At 53.8% G+C, this 19,700-nt stretch overlaps 1 protein-coding gene across 2 annotated transcripts in view; it reads right to left on the minus strand.

Moving 5' to 3' along the window:
- Positions 1-18,948, minus strand: part of PMM1 (phosphomannomutase 1) — a 34,517-nt gene extending 15,569 nt beyond the window's left edge. Inside the window, exons 1-9 of one of the 2 annotated variants that reach the window (XM_048835192.1) lie at positions 18,796-18,895; positions 15,125-15,327; positions 14,722-14,839; positions 13,216-13,292; positions 12,816-12,907; positions 11,919-12,018; positions 10,068-10,143; positions 7,278-7,393; positions 6,330-6,409 (exon numbers count right to left, since the gene is read on the minus strand). In XM_048835192.1, the coding sequence (XP_048691149.1) occupies positions 6,330-6,409; positions 7,278-7,393; positions 10,068-10,143; positions 11,919-12,018; positions 12,816-12,907; positions 13,216-13,292; positions 14,722-14,839; positions 15,125-15,181 (716 nt within the window). In that variant the 5' untranslated portion in view covers positions 15,182-15,327; positions 18,796-18,895. Of the gene's footprint in view, positions 1-38; positions 6,410-7,277; positions 7,394-10,067; positions 10,144-11,918; positions 12,019-12,815; positions 12,908-13,215; positions 13,293-14,721; positions 14,840-15,124; positions 15,328-18,795 lie in introns of those variants that run through there. The other variant, XM_048835197.2, reaches the window with a different exon arrangement.
- Between the last annotated feature and the right edge of the window lie 752 nt (positions 18,949-19,700).

Here is a 19,700-nt window from a genome sequence, read left to right on the forward strand (position 1 = left end):
AAGAGTACTGCGGTACAAAGCACAGAGCGCTCCTTAGCCACATTTAATATTTTAATGTTTGTTAAATAAATTTATTTTAAACACTTGGGATCAATTGTACAGGAGCTACCTGGCTCTACTGCAGATGTGACCAGAGCCACCTGTCTCCTTGGTCACTGACACATCAATCGATGTTCACACACAGCAATAACTCTGATACACACATTCCTGCTTAATCGTGGTAGATATCACAACAGTACAAGCTGTGGACAGTACAAAGAGAGGTTTCAGAGTAGCAGCCGTGTTAGTCTGTATCCACAAAAAGAAAAGGAGTACTTGTGGCACCTTAGAGACTAACCAATTTATTTGAGCATAAGCTTATGTGAGCTACAGCTCACTTCATCGGATGCTCACGAAAGCTTATGCTCAAATAAATTGGTTAGTCTCTAAGGTGCCACAAGTCCTCTTTTTTTTTTTTAGTACAAGGAGAGTCCTCCTACATCCCAGGGCAGGGGGGAAGGCAGAGGGGAGTGCTAATAGGTCCAGCCACCTCGTGGCTAGTCAGAGGTATAACGCAAAGGAGGCATATTCCCTGTTTTGTAGCCCTTCATGGGCTACTGAATGCTCTGTCTCCTGTTGTTGTGAGGAGGAGTGTGTTTGTGGGGGGGGGGGGGGGGGTGAGGGACAGGACAGGGCTCCCACTTCATGCCCTCTCCACCTGTCACAGTGAGATCTGCCCAGCAGGGTTACAAATACAGTGTTAGGAAACAGACATGGAAAAAAACAGATGCTAAATTCTAGACCGGGGTCAGCAACCTTTCAGAAGTGGTGTGCTGAGTCTTCATTTATTCACTTTAATTTAAGGTTTCGTGTGCCAGTAATACATTTTAATGTTTTTTAGAAGGTCTCTCTCTCTCTAAGTATATATTATATAACTAAAATATTGTCATATGTAAACAAGGTTTTCAAAATGTTTAAGAAGCTTCATGTAAAATTAAATTAAAATGCTGATCTTATGCCGCTGGCCCGCTCAGCCCGCTGCCAGCCTGGGGTTCTATTCACCTAGGCTGGCAACGGGCTGAGCGGGGCCTGCAGCCGGGACGCTGGCTGGCAAGGGGCCGGCAGCCAGACCCCCAGACCAACAGTGGGCTGAGCGGCTCAGCCCGCTGCCACTCAGCCCACTGTCGGTCTGGAGTTCCGTCTGCCAGCTCCTGCCAGCCAAGGTCCCGGCTGCCGGACCTGCTCAGCCCGCTGCCAGTCTGGGATCCTAGCCCTGCCCACATAGAGTGGGTACCTACCTTCTCCCTGGTTCTAGCCCATTCTCTTCCTCTCTCTCTCTCTCTGCACTGAGCTGAGGGTGGGAGTGCACTGAGCACAGGGCTGGGGGTGAAAGAGCAGGCTGGGGTTTGGGGTGTAGGGTCTGGCTAGGAGCTAGAATGAGGGAGGGGGCTCAGGGTTTGGGCAGGAGGTTTGAGTGTGGAGTGCTCACCTGGGCCGCTCCCATTTGGTGTGAGGGGTGCAGGTAGGAATGTGGGGGGTGTGTGTGTGCAGGAGCTCCCGTTTGGTGCTCAGGGTGGGGGTGAGAATGTGGGGGGTGTAAGAGTCAGAGCATGGGGTGGGGGGGCTGGGTATGTGTGGGGGGTGCAGGAGTCAGGGCAGAGGGCTAGGGTCGTGCGGGGCAGCAGGGTTCAGGGCAGAGGGCTGGGGGGTGCGGGCTAGGGTCATGGGGGTGATCCCAGCCCCCTGCCCAGAGTGGCTCACGGAAGGGGGCTGGAGGGGATATGCCCTGAATCCAGCCCCCTTTCCCAAGGCCCCATCTCCACCTCTTCTCTGCCTCCTCCCCTGAGCAAGGAGCACACTGCAGCTCTGTTTCTCCCCCTCCCTCATCAGCTGATCGGCAGCAGGGAGGGAGAGGAGGAGGGACAGGAACCCAGCACACTGGGGGAAGAGGTTTGGGAGGGGGAAGCTTGCCTGCCCTGCAGCAGCTGGCAGGACCAAGCTTCTTCACCCTGCTCCTGCGGGGGGTTGGAGTGCGGAGAAGAGTGGGCTGGGGCGGGCAGGATTTTTAATAGCATGCTGCTGCCTGCCGGGGTCCCGGCAGCAGCGTGCCATTAAAAATCGGCTCGCGTGCTGTCTTTGGCACGCATGCCATAGGTTGCCGACCCCTGTTCTAGACCAACAATTATTCCCATCTTCCCTCTCATGTAACACCATTGCCCCCCGTGCACTCCCTGCTAGGGCAGAGGTGACACACCTGGGATGGGTGCTCCTCATGCTTGTGTGCGGATACAAGCCACACCAGGGCATGGTGTCAGGACTCAGATGGGTGGATTCCCCTTCCCAGCTCCTCCTAGCGCTGGCAGAGTGGCCCTCTCACCTGCCTATGTGCCCTGGGGCATGCAGACCCCACTCTAGCCCCCTGGGAGGGGTCTGACAACTAGCACCTGGTGAGTATTTCCAGGGGGCAGGAAGAGTGACTACATGAGGGAGGGCTCTAGGAACAAGCGGTGCACACAAGCGCTTCCTAGGAATGTAACCATGGGGTGTGGTCAAACCGAGGCTTTTCCGCTCCTGAAAGCTGCTGCTCAGGCAGGGCACAGGCCCTTACCCACTCTAACCCCTCCCAAGGAGCCCAGTCCTGCCCCCTCCCTCCACACCTGCATTTGGGCCCTTACCCACATCAGTCTAGTACAGCAGGGCCTGTGCTAATGGGAGGCAGCCAAGCTAAGCCACCCGGGGCCTGCTTCTCCGAGGCACTGAGCAGGTGCACACCATGCGCTCAGCCCCTTGGCACAGCAGGGCCTGGGGGGTTGGGGTTAGGCCCCCAAAGTCAGAGGTGGCTTTTGAAAATGTTGGTACAAGCCCATCCCCTTCCCCCCATGGTGCTGCCTCCCTACTGCTGTCGCTGCCAGGCCAGGTGGGGGCCTGTGGGCAAGGAAAGGCTAGAACAGGAGGCCTGGCTCAATCTTTGCTTTCGCCAAGGATGGTAGCAGGGTGGGCTCTACTCTACCCCAGCCAGGCTAACTGCTTAAAGCCAGCCCGGCCTCTCCACTTACACAGCCTTAAAAGCAGGGCTGTGACAGCCCCGGCATTGGCCAACAGTGCAGTTTGGAGAAGGGGCCTCCACAGCTAAATCCATGAGCCTCTACAGCCAGAGCTGAAGAGCCTGGTGCTGTGGCTGCGAGGTGTACTGGACTCCCCTCTGCTGTGGACTGGCATGGGGGGAAGCCCACCACATGCTGACCTGGCCCCTAATATGGTTTGGGTTCTAACAGAGAGGGGGCCTAATGGTAGCCCAGGGTTGGCACGGCATCACCTACTACAGTGGTTCTGAAACAGACTCATGGAGCTGCATCTGCTACCACGAGGAGCAATATTCAGGTGGTAGGTGCTGAACTGTGCATTAGTGGGAGCCCAGCAAGGCCAAGCGCACACAACTCCATGTGAAGCTTAGCACTGCTGAGGAAAGGCCCTTTGCGTTCCCAGCTGAGTAGGGAAGCCAGCGTTGCCCACCTTGCAGTAGCGGGCCGCTGGGAAGGTGACCCCAGGCGAGTCCCAAGTGGGTGCAGGGCAGAGCACCGTGATGAGCTGGAGCCGGTTCGCTAGAACCAGTTGTTAAATTTAGAAGCCCTTTTAGAACTGGTTGTCCTGCAAGGGACAAGTGATTCTAAAAGGGCTTCTAAATTTAACAACCGGCCAAAAGTGGCGCTGTGGGTGCTCCAGGGCTGGAGCACCCACAGGGAAAATTTGGTGGGTGCAAAGCACCCACCGGCAGCTCCCCTCCCCGTCCCTGGCCCCAGCTCATCTCCACTCCGCCTCCGCCCCTTAGTTACGCGCCACCTTGCTGTGCTTCTCTGCCCCCCTGGCTTCCCACGAATCAGCTGTTCGCAAGGGAAGCCAGGGGGCTGAGAAGCAAGGGGCGTCTTCGTGCTCAGGCCCAGGGAGGCAGAGGTGAGCTGGGGTGGGGGGGGCGCGAGGAGGGCCACCCGCACTGCAGCAGGTAACCCGGGGGGCAGGTAACCCCACCCTGCCCCAGCTCACCTCCACCTCCCTGGGCCTGAGCACAAAGCCGCCGCTTGCTTCTCAGCCCTCCCAGGCTTCCCGCGCGAACAGCTGATTCGCAGGAAGCTGGGGGAGGGGGCGGAGAAGCAGAGCGGGGCGACGCGTGCAGGGGAGGAGGCGGAGTGGAGGTGAGGTGAGATGAGGCCGGGTGCGGGGTGGGGAGCTGCTGGTGGGTGCTCTGCACCCACTAAATTTTCCCTGTGGGTGCTCCAGGGCTGGAGCACCCATGGAGTCAGCGCCTAAGGCGCCACTTTTGATGTGATCAGTGGGGGGAGCAGCCGCGCCCCCTGCTCCCCACCTAGCTACGCTCCCCCGCCCCTAGGAGCCAGAGGGACCTGCCGGATGCTTCCCAGGAGCCGTCCCAGGTAAGCACTGCCGGGAAGCCCCACCTTACCCCCCGGCAGGTCCCTCTGGCTCTTAGGGGCGAGACGAGGCGGGGTGGGCACCCACTATGGTGGCCCACAAGACCCTCCTGCCCGGTTCCAGGGGCAGTCAGGGGACAGGGGAGGATGGGACGGGGTCCTGGGGGGGCAGCATCAAGGAATGCAGGTGTTGGATGGGGCAGGAGTCCCGGGGGGCGGGGGCGGGCCATGACCTCCTCGTGGGGTGAGGAGGGAACCGGTTGTTAAGATTTTGGCAGCTCATCACTGGCAGAGCACCATGGGGTGGGGAAGCTGTGTAACCCTGCACTCACTGCACAGATAAGCTCCTGAATGGAGAAAGCAGCCATGTTAAGTATCCTCACACCTTCTTGTCAACTGTCTAAATAGGCCATCTTGATTATCACTACAAAAGGTTTTTTTCTCTCGCTGCTAATAGCTCATCTTAATTAATTAACCTCTTACAGTTTGTACGGCAACTTCCACCTTCTCTGTATGTATATATATCTATATCTTCTAACTATATGTTCCATTCTATGCATCCAATGAAGTAGGCTGTGGCCATGAAAGCTTATGCTCTAATAAATTTGTTAGTATCTAAGGTGCCACAAGTCCTCCTGTTCTTTTTGCCTCCTTAAAGGTGACTGGAAAAGGGAATGGGGCAAATTAGAGCTGTTACGTGTTTTGTTTCCAGCTGGATAAAGAACGCTTGAAAGGGTTGGGTTGGCTTTTTAAAGGGTGAGGTTTTTTGAACTAGAAATCGAGCTCTTGTCTAGGCTGGCAGTCCCAAGGGTGTCTGGTGATGTCATCACTTCATAGCTTCTCCAGCCAGGAAGACTTGAGCAATTGGGATAGAAAAGGGGATAACACTTAGACTGCTGAAACTGCCAGAGGTGGTGTTTGTTGTTGTTGTTGTTTTTTTTTTTAAATATAAACTTAATACCCATCCAACTCCAATGCCTAATGGTTAAAAGAATGTCTTTGTTAAAGTTTCCACTTCCCAACCTCTTCAACTGAGGTGCTAAGGGCAGAATAAACCCCCACAGACCTCCCACAAGTCCTCCAACAAGATAAGAGATCAGGCACAACATTCCTGATGTTTCTAGTGTAAACAAAAACAGAAATCCAGTGCACCCTTTTTCTATATTTTTTGTTTATATATATAAAAAGGGTACAAGCTCATAAGACCAGCCATAATGGATCAGACCAATGGTCCATCTAGCCATGATCAGGTCTTCTGACGGTGAACAGTGCCCTATGCTTCAGAGGGAATGATCAGAACAGGTAATCATTGAGTGATCCATCCCCTGTCGCCCACTCCCAGCTTCTGGCAATCAAAGACTAGGGACACCCAGAGCATGGGGTTACAGCCCTGATCATTTTTTAAAACCCTTTGCAGGTCGCCTTTAAGGACTGGTCTGCTGTGTGAAGAGGTCTGAGAACCACCTGACTTATGGGGGTCCCAGACCCTGCTTCCTATTTAAAAGGTGCTAACTGATGAGGAGTGCATCCGTTGTGCAAATATGTTTAGAGAGTGAGACTGTAGTGATTGGCCCCTACAAATGCCTCAGATGAACAGAGCAGGGAACCGTCTCCCACCAAGAACTGAACGTTCACCTGGAAAAGGAAGAGAGTCTGATGGCAGCAGAAAGGAGCCTGGTCCCACACAGCCCACCTGTAACTGGGGGTAGTGGAAGGTTAATAACCCCCCTCCCTAAAGCCTCCTCCACCTCAGTTTAAATCCTTCCCTCACAACCAGCTCTGGAAAGCTTTCTTAAAAGGGCCCTGCACAGAGGCCTCGAATGAAGGTGGTTTTCATGATGTGGGATCTCGGGAGGCGGGGTGCTGGAGAAGGGGTATCAAAGTCACGATTCATTAGCTCTCTCTGGAAAAAAGATCTCACAGCACCTTCGGACTGTGTCCTGGGGAGACTGGACGCTGTGTCCTACTGTCCGGGGGTCATCGTAAATCTCATAATCATTCCCTCCCTGTAGGGGGAAAAGAAAATAGGGAGGAGGGTAGTAATCACAACCATAACTCCCTCTCTAGCTATCGCTTGCTTTGTCTTGCACAATCTCCAATGCACTGGAGACTCTGTAGAAGGGTCATTCATCTGCCACTGAAACGCAGCCACCTCTGCAGCTGGAGGAGAACGTAGCAGCTTGTAACAGGCTACAGTGTGTTAACTGTGCGAATGGAGTATGTGGGAAAGGTCCCTGCTTACACCACTGTTCTGCAGCTACAACACTGTGGAGCAGTTTAGGATAGGAAGTGAAGAATACCACACCCATCTGAAATGATGGGAGAATTTTAGAACAGCACAATGTAGTCACCCAAGCCGGAGCTTGGCTAACACCACTCCCCCTACGTCAGTGGAGATGCCCAAGTCAGCTTATTGCAGCAGGTAAGGATCATCTTGTAACCGATTCCAGAGAGTAGGCAGAGCCATTCCTGTTTAAACTGAAAAGCCTCTGTGGAAGCGGGTGAGGTTTTGGTTTACAGCTCATTGGTTACATGGCACCATCAGCAGCATAACCCTTCCCAGACTTGTGCTGGGCCACTAGGTCAGTAACGACTCAGAAGGAAGAGAGCCACCCGGTGAATCCCCAACACCACTTCTTACAGCACTCAGTTTCCCCTGGAGACGTAAGTTCTGCTGGGACTGCAGCCTGCTATGGTACAGTTGCAGGCCCTCATTCGCACTAGAGACCCCCCCCACTAGAGGGCAGTGTTGCTTGACAGCAATTCCAAAGGGAGTTAGGTGAAGTCCCATATGGCTGGGGAAGGACTCCTGCCCTCTCCTCCGAGAGGCTGCCAGCCTAGGAGAGAAATCCACCCCCCCCCCGGTATACTCACTGGGGTCGTCTCATTCCCGAAGAAGTGGATGGTGTCGAACCTCTCGTTGTCGAGGATGTCGAGGCAGTATCGCTTGTCCCAGCCCTCAGGGAAGACATCAAAGCTGATCATACCACCTGCCAGCAGGAGGGAGGTTGTTAGGTCAGCAGGCTGGTGTTGGAAGGGTGCGGGGTGAATTCCAGACCTCGCTACCCTGGGGCAAAGGGAAATGTCTGTCCATGTTGTGGAGGCAGGCACCAGCCCAGCCATGGTGATCGAGTCTCTAATGCATTATCAGGATGACAGCAGCTGCTGTTTCTATGACAATGGGCTGTGGTGGCGTCAGCAAGGCCCTTGTGATTCCAGCCAAGGGCACAAGCAGGAAACAGTGAGGCCGGTGGTGGTGGTGCTCCAGAGGAATCTGCCATGGGTACTGTACCAGAGCGGTCTGTCCCCTATCAGGTGTAGTGGGATCTGGGGCTAGCCAACCCTGTTTCATGACATGGCCCCTTTAAAGAACAGCTGCTTAAGGAGGCAGCAGAGAAGCTGGAGAATGGGGGCCAGGTGTTAGTCATGGAGCTACTTCCTGATCCAGGATAAAACCCAGCTGTTGGCTGAGGGGAGTGGAAGGAGAGAGACTCTGTGGAGTAGGCCTGGATCCTAGCAGGCAGGGGAACTTGACTCTGTGCACAACCCATGGAGGAGCTGTGGAATCCCTTGACCAGAGGAATGGCACTGAGACACCAGGGCAAGACACCTGGGGAAAAAACTCCACAGAGTGGCCAGAAGCTGAAGTGGGAATGACAGCGCTCCCTAGCACCGAGCTAACTGGAGGGGGAACTGCAAACCTGAAGGCCTAGATGGAGGGTGAAACAGGAAACCCCAAGAGGGAAGGGCTTGGGCCTGAAAGGGCCAAAGGAGACCAACTATTTCCTAAAGCCTTAACTGAACCCCAAGAAGGGGAACATTACTGCAAGTATTCTGGGCTACGACCATGTTCTTGGGAGAACTAGGAGGGAACTGAGGGCTGGGTGCCTGCAGGGCCATTCTGTGCCATGAGGAGGTGTGCTTTGGGACAGACCCCTGCCACAGTACTTCCATGGCCCCATCTGCACAGTAACTCCCTTACCTCACAGGGGTGTTGAGAAAAGTGCTAGCCTCCCCTTTTACATGGGGGGGAGCTGTGGCACAGAGACACTAAGTGACTTGCTTGAAGGTCCCACAGAAAACCTGGGGCAGACTAGGAATTGAACCCAGGTCTCTAAGTTCTAGGCTGGAGCCCTACACGTAATCCTTCCCTTTAATACATCCATATGCATTCAGATATGGAAAATATTGTCAGCGTGCTCTGTCTCTAAGCAGAGCTGGGCAGCGAGAGGGGCTCCTGGTAGTGGCAGGGCTAGAAGATCAAATGCAGAAGGAACGACAGATGGCACTCAAGGACAGTAAGTTCTGTCTCGTTGTTGCTCAGTGGTGTGAGCAGGGGACTGGGCTCCAGGAACTCTTGAGGCCTTCTGCCAGCTCTGCCACTTTTCAGCTCTGTGCACACCCCTTTCAGAAGGGGTCCTTAATTTTGTGTGTCTCCGCTTTAGGGTACTCTAAACACTTTATGCCTTATTTTTAGAGGACCCTGAGCCCCCGCAGCTCCCATTATCTTTGTGTGCTTACTTACAATCCTAGCCTACTGCTGGCAGCTTACCAAAGTCATAGGAGAAAGGACCATTGTTCTGTTCTTGTTCCATGTGCATTTGAGGAGGAGAACAGGACTGCAATGCCTTTGTCCTTCTCCGCTATGACAAATGGTTTGTGTAAATGCTGGCAGGGATCACGAGATGTTCTTACTGGGGCAGCGAAGGGGGATACTGCCTAGAGATGCAGGCTCCTCCGAGCGCAGAGTCTTGGGGATTCTGAATTACACATAGGGTGGCAAATGATGTGCCACCTCCACCACGCTCCCCCATCACTCATCCCTGCTACACCCCTAGTAATGGGCTTTCTTTTTGATGAGTGCCTTCCCTTTTTCAGCCATACCTACCTTCCCTGGTGAATAGCTTTAAAGAATTCAGCCCTGTCACTCACCCAGCCTGATGACCTTCCACTTCAGTGGACAGACCCAAGAGTGCTCCCCTCCTGCTGTGCTCCGTGAGGGTGGCTGCGGGCTGAGCACTCCTGAAAGTCTGGCCATTACAGTGAGTGACTGCATAAAATGGTGTACTGGGCTCCACATTTATTGCCTCTCAGTGACTCAAGATGCAGCTTTTCCTTGCAAATGGAGTAAAGGCCGTTTTCTTAACAGTCACCCCTGCAAACACAACCTGGGAGCTCAGACTCAGGCTGGGTTCTTCCACTCTCCTGCACCAGTGGATTCAGTGCAGTTACGTAGGTGGGACTGAAGGGAGAATTTGGCTCTGTAGTTGGAACGCAGTTAGCAATCCTGTTGCTGCTGTCTGAGACAGAACAGATTCAAGCTCTGTCCAGAACTGTGTTGGCTCAGTACAGCTAACAGAAGTAAAATACAGTTAAAACTTAGTGTCACTAAAGCCAGCACATCCGAGTGATACCAGGGAAGCAGATCTACGGTTTTCGGACCATAATCATGCATTAAATAGGAAACAGGGCTTGAGATCCCCCCTCAGGGATGAACATGGGCAATACCCCTCCCAGGGATCTCCACTGGGAATACACCTTTGACGTTCACTCAAGCAGACGCTCTACTACTTTTAAGCAGGAAATACCCTGGCATCATTCCCTTCCAAGATCTCGACAGGAAATTCATCACACAGGGAAACCCCACAGAAGCACTCTGCTCACCTCGAGAGAACCGTAGGCCCTTGCCAGCAAACTCCCTCTGCAGGGCTGCCACAAACTTCTCACGGATCCTCTCTTTCTGCAGATGAACAAACAGGAGGATGGCGGGATAGGAGGTTTTGAATGACTGTATCCTTGATAGGCCTCATTCCATTGATTGTCTAGATTTACATACAGGCCTTGCAAGCCTCTCTCTGTGCATCACCAGGATAGTTTCTCTGCTCTGATCCCAGTTTCCAGGCCAGAATTTCCTTGTTACCCTAGCAGCAAGTACAACCTCCTTCCTCTGTCTCCTGTACTGAGCACCCAGGACAACTGTTGGGGAGGACGAGGGAGGCATTCAGCATGGGCTGTGAGGATTCAAAATGGCCTCTGTATTCATGCTACTTTCATTTCTTCCTGTATATGATTCCCCTCCCCACACTGCTGTAGCCAGCCCACACTAGCCTTGGCCATGTCAGCCTAGAACCGGGGTGGGCAAACTACAGCCCAGGGGCCACATCCAGCCCTCAAACTCCCGGTGGGGAGCAGGATCCAGTGCTTGCCCCGCTCCAGCCGGGGAGCGGGATTGAGGGCTTGCCCTGCTCCACGTGGCTCCCAGAAGCAGCAGCATGTCCCCTCTCCGGCTCCTATGTATAGGGTCAGCCAGGAGGCTCTGCATGCTATCCCTGCCCCAAGCGCCACCCCCACAGCTCCCATTGGCCAGGAACTGCAGCCAATAGGAGCGGATGGGGCAGTGCCTCCGTGTAGGAGCTGGAGGGGGGACACACTGCTGCTTCTGGGAGCTGCTTGAGGTAAGCATCACCTCGAGCCTGCACCCCTGAGCTCCAACCCCCTGCTCAGGCCCTGATCCCCCTCCCATCCTCTGAACCCCTTGGTCCCAGCCCAGAGCACCCTCCTCCATCCCCAACCCCTCTTTCCCAACCCCACCCAAGAACCCGCACCCCCAGCCGGAGCGCTCACCCCCTTCCATACCCCAACCCCCAATTTCATGAGCATTCATGGCCCACCATACAGTTTCCATACCCAGATATGGCCCTCAGGCCAAAAATTTTACCCATCCCTGGCCTAGAGGACCCCAGGTCAGCTGTTGAGCAACCCCAAACCAGAGCCCCTTCCTGCACTCCACCCCACCCTGGGAGCTGATGCATTTCACCATCAACACTGCTCTCCCTTGGAGGTTCAGAGGCCCAGTTCAGGACCCAAAGTCCATAGGTTCCCCACTTATCTGCCTTCATGTCTTGACGTAGTCTGACCCCTTCTGCCCTTGGGGAGGGGAGAAAGAAGCCATCATAGATAGGTTGGTTCAGCCAGCATTTGCAAGGATCTGAGAGCTCTGTAGATCCGTTTAGGAGACTGGTCCTGGTCTGGAAGGCCCATTGAGGAGACACCTGCTCCGTTTGGGCTGGGGAATGGGACATGATGTCAGTTGACAATGCTGCTTCGCTGTGACTGGAGATGGGCCCTGAGCTGTAAGTTCACTACCTAAGTTCAGGGCTGCTGGCTTTGAGGTTCTGGTCTAAGACCATCTCTAATCATGACACTGAAGAAACACCATTGAAAATGAGAGGCTCTTCTTAGGACAGCTTCTCCACATAGGGAGCCTGCACTCCTACTTGATCAGTGGCAGCAGATTAGGTCAGTTCTTTCATCTACATATTTCCTTTGGTTTCCCATCCTTATCACAGCCTCAGCCTCCAGAGCTTATGCAGGCAAGCCCACAGGCAACAGAGTCGTCGGCATGGATATAAGATGAGACCCGAGTGCTGTGGTATTACATGGCCAGAAATAGTCAACGCCCCACAACTTAATGCCCAGTCATGGAGGAGGGGAGGGTGAATCTTGGCCAGTTACCTTGTCCAGCTCGGAGAATTCTATTCGCTCCTCCAGGGTGCAGCTTCGGCCAATGGGAGAGATGTTCAGCATTCCGTTGCGGAACTCTATGAAGGTCCCGCTGTGCATGTGTAGATGTCCATGGTGGTTTGTTTTGGTTTTTTTTAAGAATTGGGAAGGGAAGAGAGAAGGAACCATTAAAATAGGAGTGCCTGTAAAACATGTGATGTAAGGAATGTTTGCAGGGACACTAAGCAGGCTAAAAATGACAACAGGATTATCCTCATGCTTCAGGTATCAAGTGCTCACGCTCTAAGCCCAGAAATAAATAACTCTCCACTTTTACTGCTGCAGCACATCACTGGGATATTAATCACAGCCAAGCTTTGCTGATACAGAGTTGAGGGGAGTTGTCCCAGAATGACAGGGTGTCTTTAGAGAGAAGGAAACATGTCAACTCAATCTAAGCCAGAGCTCAGGGGGAGGGAGCAGTGTTTTGGAAGCTAAGATAATGCGAGAGCAAAGCTGATCTTGTGATTAAGACACTAGGACTCAAGTGACGTGGGTTCAATCCTTAGCTCTGCCACAGACTGTGTGATACTGGGCAAGCCATAATCTTTGAGCCCCAGTTTCCTATCTGTAAGGAGGGGATAACAATACTTCCACTCTTCCATCCCCTGGTTTGTCTACTTAGATCATCAACTCTTTAGAACAGGGACTGTCTCTTAAATTGTGCATTTGCAACACCCAGCACAGCAGGACTCTGCTCTTGGTTAGGGCCTCTAGGTGCTATCAAAATACAGATAATGAGGCCAAGAACAAAGCCAGTGGATCTGCAATTCTAAATGGGAGTGTGATGTCCAAATGCCTGGATCTGAATGGTACACGAACAGCAGCTGGGTACAGGAGGATCATTACCGTTTCTTGGGCAGCTTCAGGAGTGCCATGTACTTGAGACAGAAGTTGATCAGCTCCTGCAAAAGCTCCTCCCCCAGGTGATTCTGGATAGCCTTTGGGAGCAGGGGGAAGAAAAGGTTAGAGGTCACATGAAGCCAAGACTACCATCAACTTGCCACAAAGCACGTGGGCTGAGTTATTCTACAAAATTCATCCAGGATGCCCACTATGGTGATGACTGGACAGAAGGAGTAGGGAGGCTTTGGTAGGAACTGTGGGGAGTGGAGCTGGCAGAGCTCTGGATGGTGGCATATGGCTGGTTTCATCTGGTGCTGATGGAACTGGAGACAGACTTGGTGGAGAAGACAGGGAAAGAGCTCCTGTGGCTTGGTGGGAGACATAGCAAGTAAGCTAGGCCTACCTGTTTGGCGACCAGCTGCCCATTCTTGTACTGCACGGTGCCATTCTCCGCAAAGACGTAATCAAACTTGTCGATGACTGTGGGGAATGGGTGTATGGGGCAGGGGACAGCAGGGTGGGGGGGGAAGGGAGATGAAGGCGAGAGAAAAAACATTAGCACAACCTCGTCCGTCACTCGGCGATGGAGCAGTGCGGAGCGATGGACGTTGGCTGGATTCAGAGCTCTTTGAGCCTTTACTCCATGGCCGTAGGCTGAGCAAACAGACCTTGAGCCTCACAACTCCCTGGATGTTATGCCCATTTTACACATGGGGAACAAAGGCACAGACAGCAGAAGCGACCTGCTCAAGGCCCTGCAGGGAATCAGTGGCAGAGTTGAGATTAGCGCTCAGGAATGCCAGACTCCCAGCCATGTGCTCATTCTCCTACACCATCCTGCCTCCACCCTTTCCCATCCCCACCCGCACCCTCCCCTCAGCAATGCCCTTGGTGGTTACCTAACCCTAGCTTCTCCTCCAGCAATAAACAGATTGTTGCTGACTCTGCAATTAACTTCATGCTCCCTTGAGCCATGAGTTGTGTCACCAGGCAGCCTCTCTTTGCTAAGGAGCTAGGAAGAGGATTTCAGAACTCCGCTGTAGATTTTATGCTGATATTAGAAAAGGGGAAAAAGGAAAGTGAGAAGAGAGGACAGCTGTCAATTCCCCAGTCGCTCCTTCTCATCCAAGCACTCTGCCCAATCTCCCACTGCTGTTCAGGACCTTCAGACCTCCAAAACAGAGCATGTCCAAGCATGGGAGAGAGTTTGTGCCCATTCCCTTTCCATTTACTCAGACTGTCAATGAATGGGCTATGGAACTAATGGAGGTTACAGCTGATCAGACCTGGAGATGGTAGGACTATATTGCTCCTGGAGGTAGGGAAGAGAAGGTAAACTCTAAATGGGCCTCCTTCTATCCTCCCATGCTCTTTGCAGGCCCATGACAGCTAAAAGCACATGCTGCAGCTGCTGGAGCCGAAGACTACTCATGGGCTGGCCCAGGAGAGAGACACAAACACGGTGGGTTACATGTGCACCTCTGCTCCGTTACAGAGGTCAGCTCTGCTGATGTGGATAGCCACAGTTCTGGTTGTCGGCTGAGCTGCTCCTGCTCTCAATGGCAAAATTTCTGTTGGTTCCAGTGACTTCAATGGGAGCAGGAGCGGGCCCTTAGGTACAAGTGCTACGCTTCTCGCAAGAGTGGTTGCCTGGGGGCGACTCTCTGAGCTCAGTAGCACAAGTGGCAATGGGTAGCAGTGCAAGCGCTCTCTGTGGGTACGATTTTATCCTCTCTGTGGGTGGAATCAAACTCAGTGTTCAGGTGTCTACAGCCGCATGTAATTACCAACAGCACACAAGCCAAACTACCTCCCTCCCTGCAAAGGAGAGTAGCCTCTCTCTCTCCACCCTCTGTTTCCCCCACCCCTTCCCACACTCTCCTGATCTGGGGTAGGGGGAGCGTCTCACCTTCATCCCCTTCCCCCAGCTGCTCAGCTATCTTGGAGTAGTCAGAGCCTCCCACCACGCCGATCTGGACTCTCTCACGCAGCTCCTGAAGGAACTTGTCCACTTCAGGATCAATTTTCTAGAGGGGCAGGAGCGAGAGGGCAGGTCAGAATACAGCCAGAGTAATGGACAAGCTCTGGCCCACTTACAGCAGGGCCTCCAACGAAGGCCGTTCCCAGCCAGTAGTGACTAGTCTTTAACAGTGTTTCCCTGCCTGGTGAGCACCACTTTAGTCCAGGGAACCAGGTGCATTGGAATTGTGAATAGCTGCATGACCCCAGATCTGGCCATCATTCCCTCCCCCAGCAGATGGCCTTCCATGGCTCTGAACGAAGTGGCAAGGGGTTCTTTGAAAGCCACCTGCCTTCTCTCTGCTCTCACAGCAGCCTCTGTGAGTGGGCTGTGGGAGCTGCTCACACATGGAGCTGCAGGCAGCATCCCATGAACCCACACTTCTCTTCTCTGCTTCTGCGGCATTCAGCTCAGCCTTGGCAGCATGTGAGGCCTAGTCCCACGGCGATACGAATGGGCGCTGTCATCTTCCCAAGCCCAGCAGCACACAGTCATCTGGGGGGGAATGGGAACAGGAAGGGGGTACCACCAGGGCATGGAGGAAAAAATACACTGGGAAGGGTGGAAAAATGATATGGAGGAAAGAAACAGCAAAGGACTGATGGAGGGGGAAGAGACAAACAAGGAAAGGAGTGCGTGTATGTGCCCCCCATTTGTAAGGGATTAATAGTAAATTGGCACCCCATTCCCGCATGTCCTGTTGCTCCATGTCTTTCCCCTCGCCCTGACACACAAAGTGGTAATATATGCCCTTTTCTGTATTTAACTAAGGGGGTGGGAAGTGCCTATACATCAATAATCCCTCACAAGTGGGAGAGATCCTACCCAAAACATTTGGGAACCAGGCAGAGAAGTGTCCTAAGGGCTGGCTCCCCATAGGGACAAACCAAACTGCATCACAGAATTCACTGTAACAGAGCTGGAGATGAAGCAGTGACAGCAGGGGCCATAACAAAGGCCGCAGTCAGGGGCCTGCTCTTGCTCCCTTCCCCTCCCACTGAAGGGCTGCCCCATTACTGCCTAATCCCATTAACAGAATGCCAGCTGAAGCAGCACAGGTCCCACCAAGCCTTTAACTTCGCCCTGCAGGTCTGGCCAGAATAGTCGCAAGCCATGCTGAGGCAGGAGAGGAGAGGCATCCCACTGTCGCAGGGTTGGGCAACATGTGTCTGCCAGGAGCAGACTCTGCCACCACCCTGCTGTTTATCTTCTCTAGATAAAGGTAGTTTGCTAAGGCTGGAGGGCTGACTGCACCCAGCAACAGCGCCTCCCCTCCTCCCCCTTCCTTTGGCCTGGGGACTTGTTATTCTGTAGGGGGTGATACAGAAGAACACAAGCTTTAAAGGTCGGTGTAGTTAATCACATGGATACTTAGCCCTCCCATACAGCATCTTCACGTGAGGATCCCAGAGAGCCTGACAAACCTGATTCTAGCCTCACAATCCATCTGCAAGGCAGGGAAGTGTTACTGGTTTGTACCTATAGGTCATGTCTCCACTAGAGAACTGAGCTGGTGGGATGATGCTGGTCTAGATTCAAACACTTCAACATGTCCATTTGGCACTGCATCTACACTGGTGCTGTTCTAAGCTACTTCCCCTGCAGTGTCTTCTGCGTACCTACCCCACAGTTCCCAGCTCAGCTGCCAGCAGCAGTGGATTCTGGGAGATCTCAAAAGGTCACCAGTGGACTGTGGGCCAGTAGGAAGAGGACTGTGTGGTCTGTTCTGGTGCTGTCCAATGCAGGCTGAAATGATTCAGGGTAAATCCAATATTGTGCCCCATTTAAAGCAAGTCATTTCTATTGGGTAAACAGTTAGAGGCTCTCATCACAGGCCCCATTATGCTGGGCTCACGCACCATGTGCATGTACACACTAGTCTAATCCAAATGCATTTGGCTCACAGGTAAGCCATTGAGAGCACTTGCGTGTTGTGGGCCGAACAAGTTTTACAAGCATGCAAGGGGGCCACACAGATCTTGGCCTGGTAAGTCCCTCTAGTGTAGACAAGGCCATAACATACAGATGGGCAAACTTAGTCCCATAGTGGACAAGGTCGCAGTAAAAGAAGAGGCTTGTGGGGTTAGTCTGTGTGTGGGCAAGAGGCCTTCACTACAGTGGGGCTCAGAACAGTTTATACATGGATGCGGGGCCAGGGGCAGAACTTCATCCTGGAGTGGCTAAGAACAAAGGAATGTGGAATACAGGTGGGATTACACTGGAAGAGCCAGATGCTTCTAGGCTTCGCCAGCTAGGCCCACCAGACCTGCTCTCATTCCTTGCAAAGCTCCAGCATCTTTTGCAGGCTGTGAGGAGAAAGCAGGCCTCTCCCCTTTCCCTGCTTCTAATACCAAGCAAATGCTGTAAACTGGTTATTGCATCACAAATATACGGCAGGCAGCAATTTAAAGGAACTTTGACATATTAATCAGAGATTTTTTCTATTTCCCCAAAAGCCAAAATAATTAGGATGCAGGGAGGCGATTTCACCCCAAAATATATGTCTATGCTGCAAACTGTAGCTGGCCGGTGCAAACTGACTTGGGCTCAAGGGGTTTGGGCGAAGGGTCTGTTTAATTGCAGCGTAGATGTTTGTGCTAGAGAAAGCGGTAGGGTCCCAGAGCTCGGGCAGTCTGAATGTCTACACAGCAACTTAAACAGCCCCTTAGCTAGAGCCCTGTGAGTCTGAGGCAGTTGGCATGAACCAGCCCAAGAAGTTTAACTGCAGTGTAGACATACCAGGTCCCTAAAAGGCTGTTAGACCCTGTCATCTAGCCTGTTCTTGTCTCTAGGTGATGTAAAGATCTTGTCCCAGATAAAACCAAAAAGGTGCCACTATGTGGGCTGTGGGAGGGGCAAGTGTGCAGGTCACTAGAAAGGTGGCCAGATCTCCTTTAATCAAATATAACCTGTGGTGTGTGCGTCCAGCCAGCTGGGCTGACACCTTGGGGTGGTTGCCTATGAAAGGAGCTTTTTGGTTTAAGGTAAGGCTGAGACACACCAGTTTGCAGCACAGTATAAGCATACTGAATTGGCACCTTTGAAAAACCTCTGCTTGGGGGAGGCCTGGGATGGGAGTAGCAGGGAGTGCGGCATGTTCGGATCATGGTGCATTGGAAGAACAGTGTGGGAAGATGCAGGAATAGCAAAGGTTGTAGCAGGGTAGGAGTGAGAGCACGGGCAGAGCTATGCATGTCAGTCTAGAACAGGAACAGCAGCGGGAGGGCATTAGCAGAGCTATGGGATCAGGAGTGAAATAGTAGAGGCTGCTGCAGGTCAGAGCGGTGCATTCGTAGAGCTGCATGAGAGGAAGCTTGTTCAGCCCTTGCCCATAGGGGGTCAGCCCCTTCCCAGGACCATCTGCCCCTCACTTTTAGAAGCAATAAATGTTCTCCATGTTAAATCACTCTACAACACAGAAAAACTAGTTAAATCCAAAGAGCCAAGGCAAAGAGAATCCCTGGTGCTCAATGGTTACGTGGCCTTGCACAGTCTCCTTCTTCCACCCACAGGGTATTTCACAGAAAGGCAGCGCAGGGCTCCAGACCTGCTAGAACAAGGCCCCGAGCTTGCACGCTCGGGTTCCAACGCAGGGCAGCAGGCGTGCTGGGGGCAGCATTGGCTGGGGAGGTCTGACTCCATCTCGCCCCCCACTGCCAGGCGGGGCTTAGGGGACCTGTCGCTCAGGAAGGAGAAACAGCCCCGGAAGAGACGCCGCAGGAGGCAGCTTCCTCAGTGGAGGGCCGTAGGGGCTGGGAGTCCGGGCTCCCCACTGCGCTAGACCCGACAGGCTCCCAGCTGGGCCATATGGCGCCTCTGCGCGGGGCACCGGGCAGGCGCTCCGCACTCACAGGGGGCCGGGGCCGGGGCGGACACCTCCCCGGCCGGCTCCTCTCGTTGCCCTGCCCGCGATGCTCAAGAACGGGCAAGGGGCGCGGGAAGGAGGGGCCCACGGGCGGGTACCTGGCGAGCCGGCGTGAGCGTCCCATCCACGTCGAAGAGGCAGAGGACGCGCTCCCGGCTCGGCGGCTCGGCGCCAGCCATCGCTGCGGCGCCGGCCGAGCCCCACACTGCAGACGGCGCGCAGGGAGAGCGGGCGGGCGGGAGGCGTCGCCCCGTCCGGGCCAATCGCGGCGCATGGGCGGGATCCGAGCGGGGGGCGGGAGCACAAGCCAAGCGGCACTTACACCCCGGCCCGCCCGGCTCCCTGCAGCCCTTCGGCGGAGCCCGCTGCGGCAGCCCAACGACGGCCACCAGGGGCGCGGGACGAGTTGACCGCGCCCGGCCCGGCGAGGAGGGACGATGAGGCTGCCAGTGGCGGGCGCCTCCCGAGCCGAAAGCTCCCCCAGCATCTCGGAGACCGTGGGACGTGTTTTAAACCTCGATCGCGACGCAGCCGAGCGCCCCGCTTGGGTGGGATGGCAGGAGAAAATAAGGGCAGAATTTGGCTCGCCCACCACTAAAGTGCAGCCGTGTCTGGGGTGGAGCGCAGTGGCTGTTGAAAAGCCCACAGCAACACTGCCCGAGCTTTCGGGCAGTGGATGAAAAGGAAGGTTCCCGATTTTCTTTCCCCCGCCCCCACGGTTATTCAAAGTCTTTTTCAGGAATTGATTTCACAGAGCAGCAGATTTTACCCTGAGAGGGACTGTTAGACTAGACATCAGTGTCATTTTTGACCCTTTCTGCAAAGTACCCCAGGGGATAGTAGCAGAGACTGGACAAGATGTAGTTATGTTTCAGGTCACCCGTAGCCAGTGGCTACAGTTGTCACATACCCTTGTGTCAGGGTTCCTTCCCCACTCTAGGGTACAGATCTGGGGACCCACATGAAAGACCCCCTAAAGCCTATTCTTACCAGCTTAGGTTAA

The sequence above is a fragment of the Caretta caretta genome, chromosome 1, assembly GCF_965140235.1.
Source record: "Caretta caretta isolate rCarCar2 chromosome 1, rCarCar1.hap1, whole genome shotgun sequence".
NCBI lineage: Eukaryota > Metazoa > Chordata > Testudines > Cheloniidae > Caretta > Caretta caretta.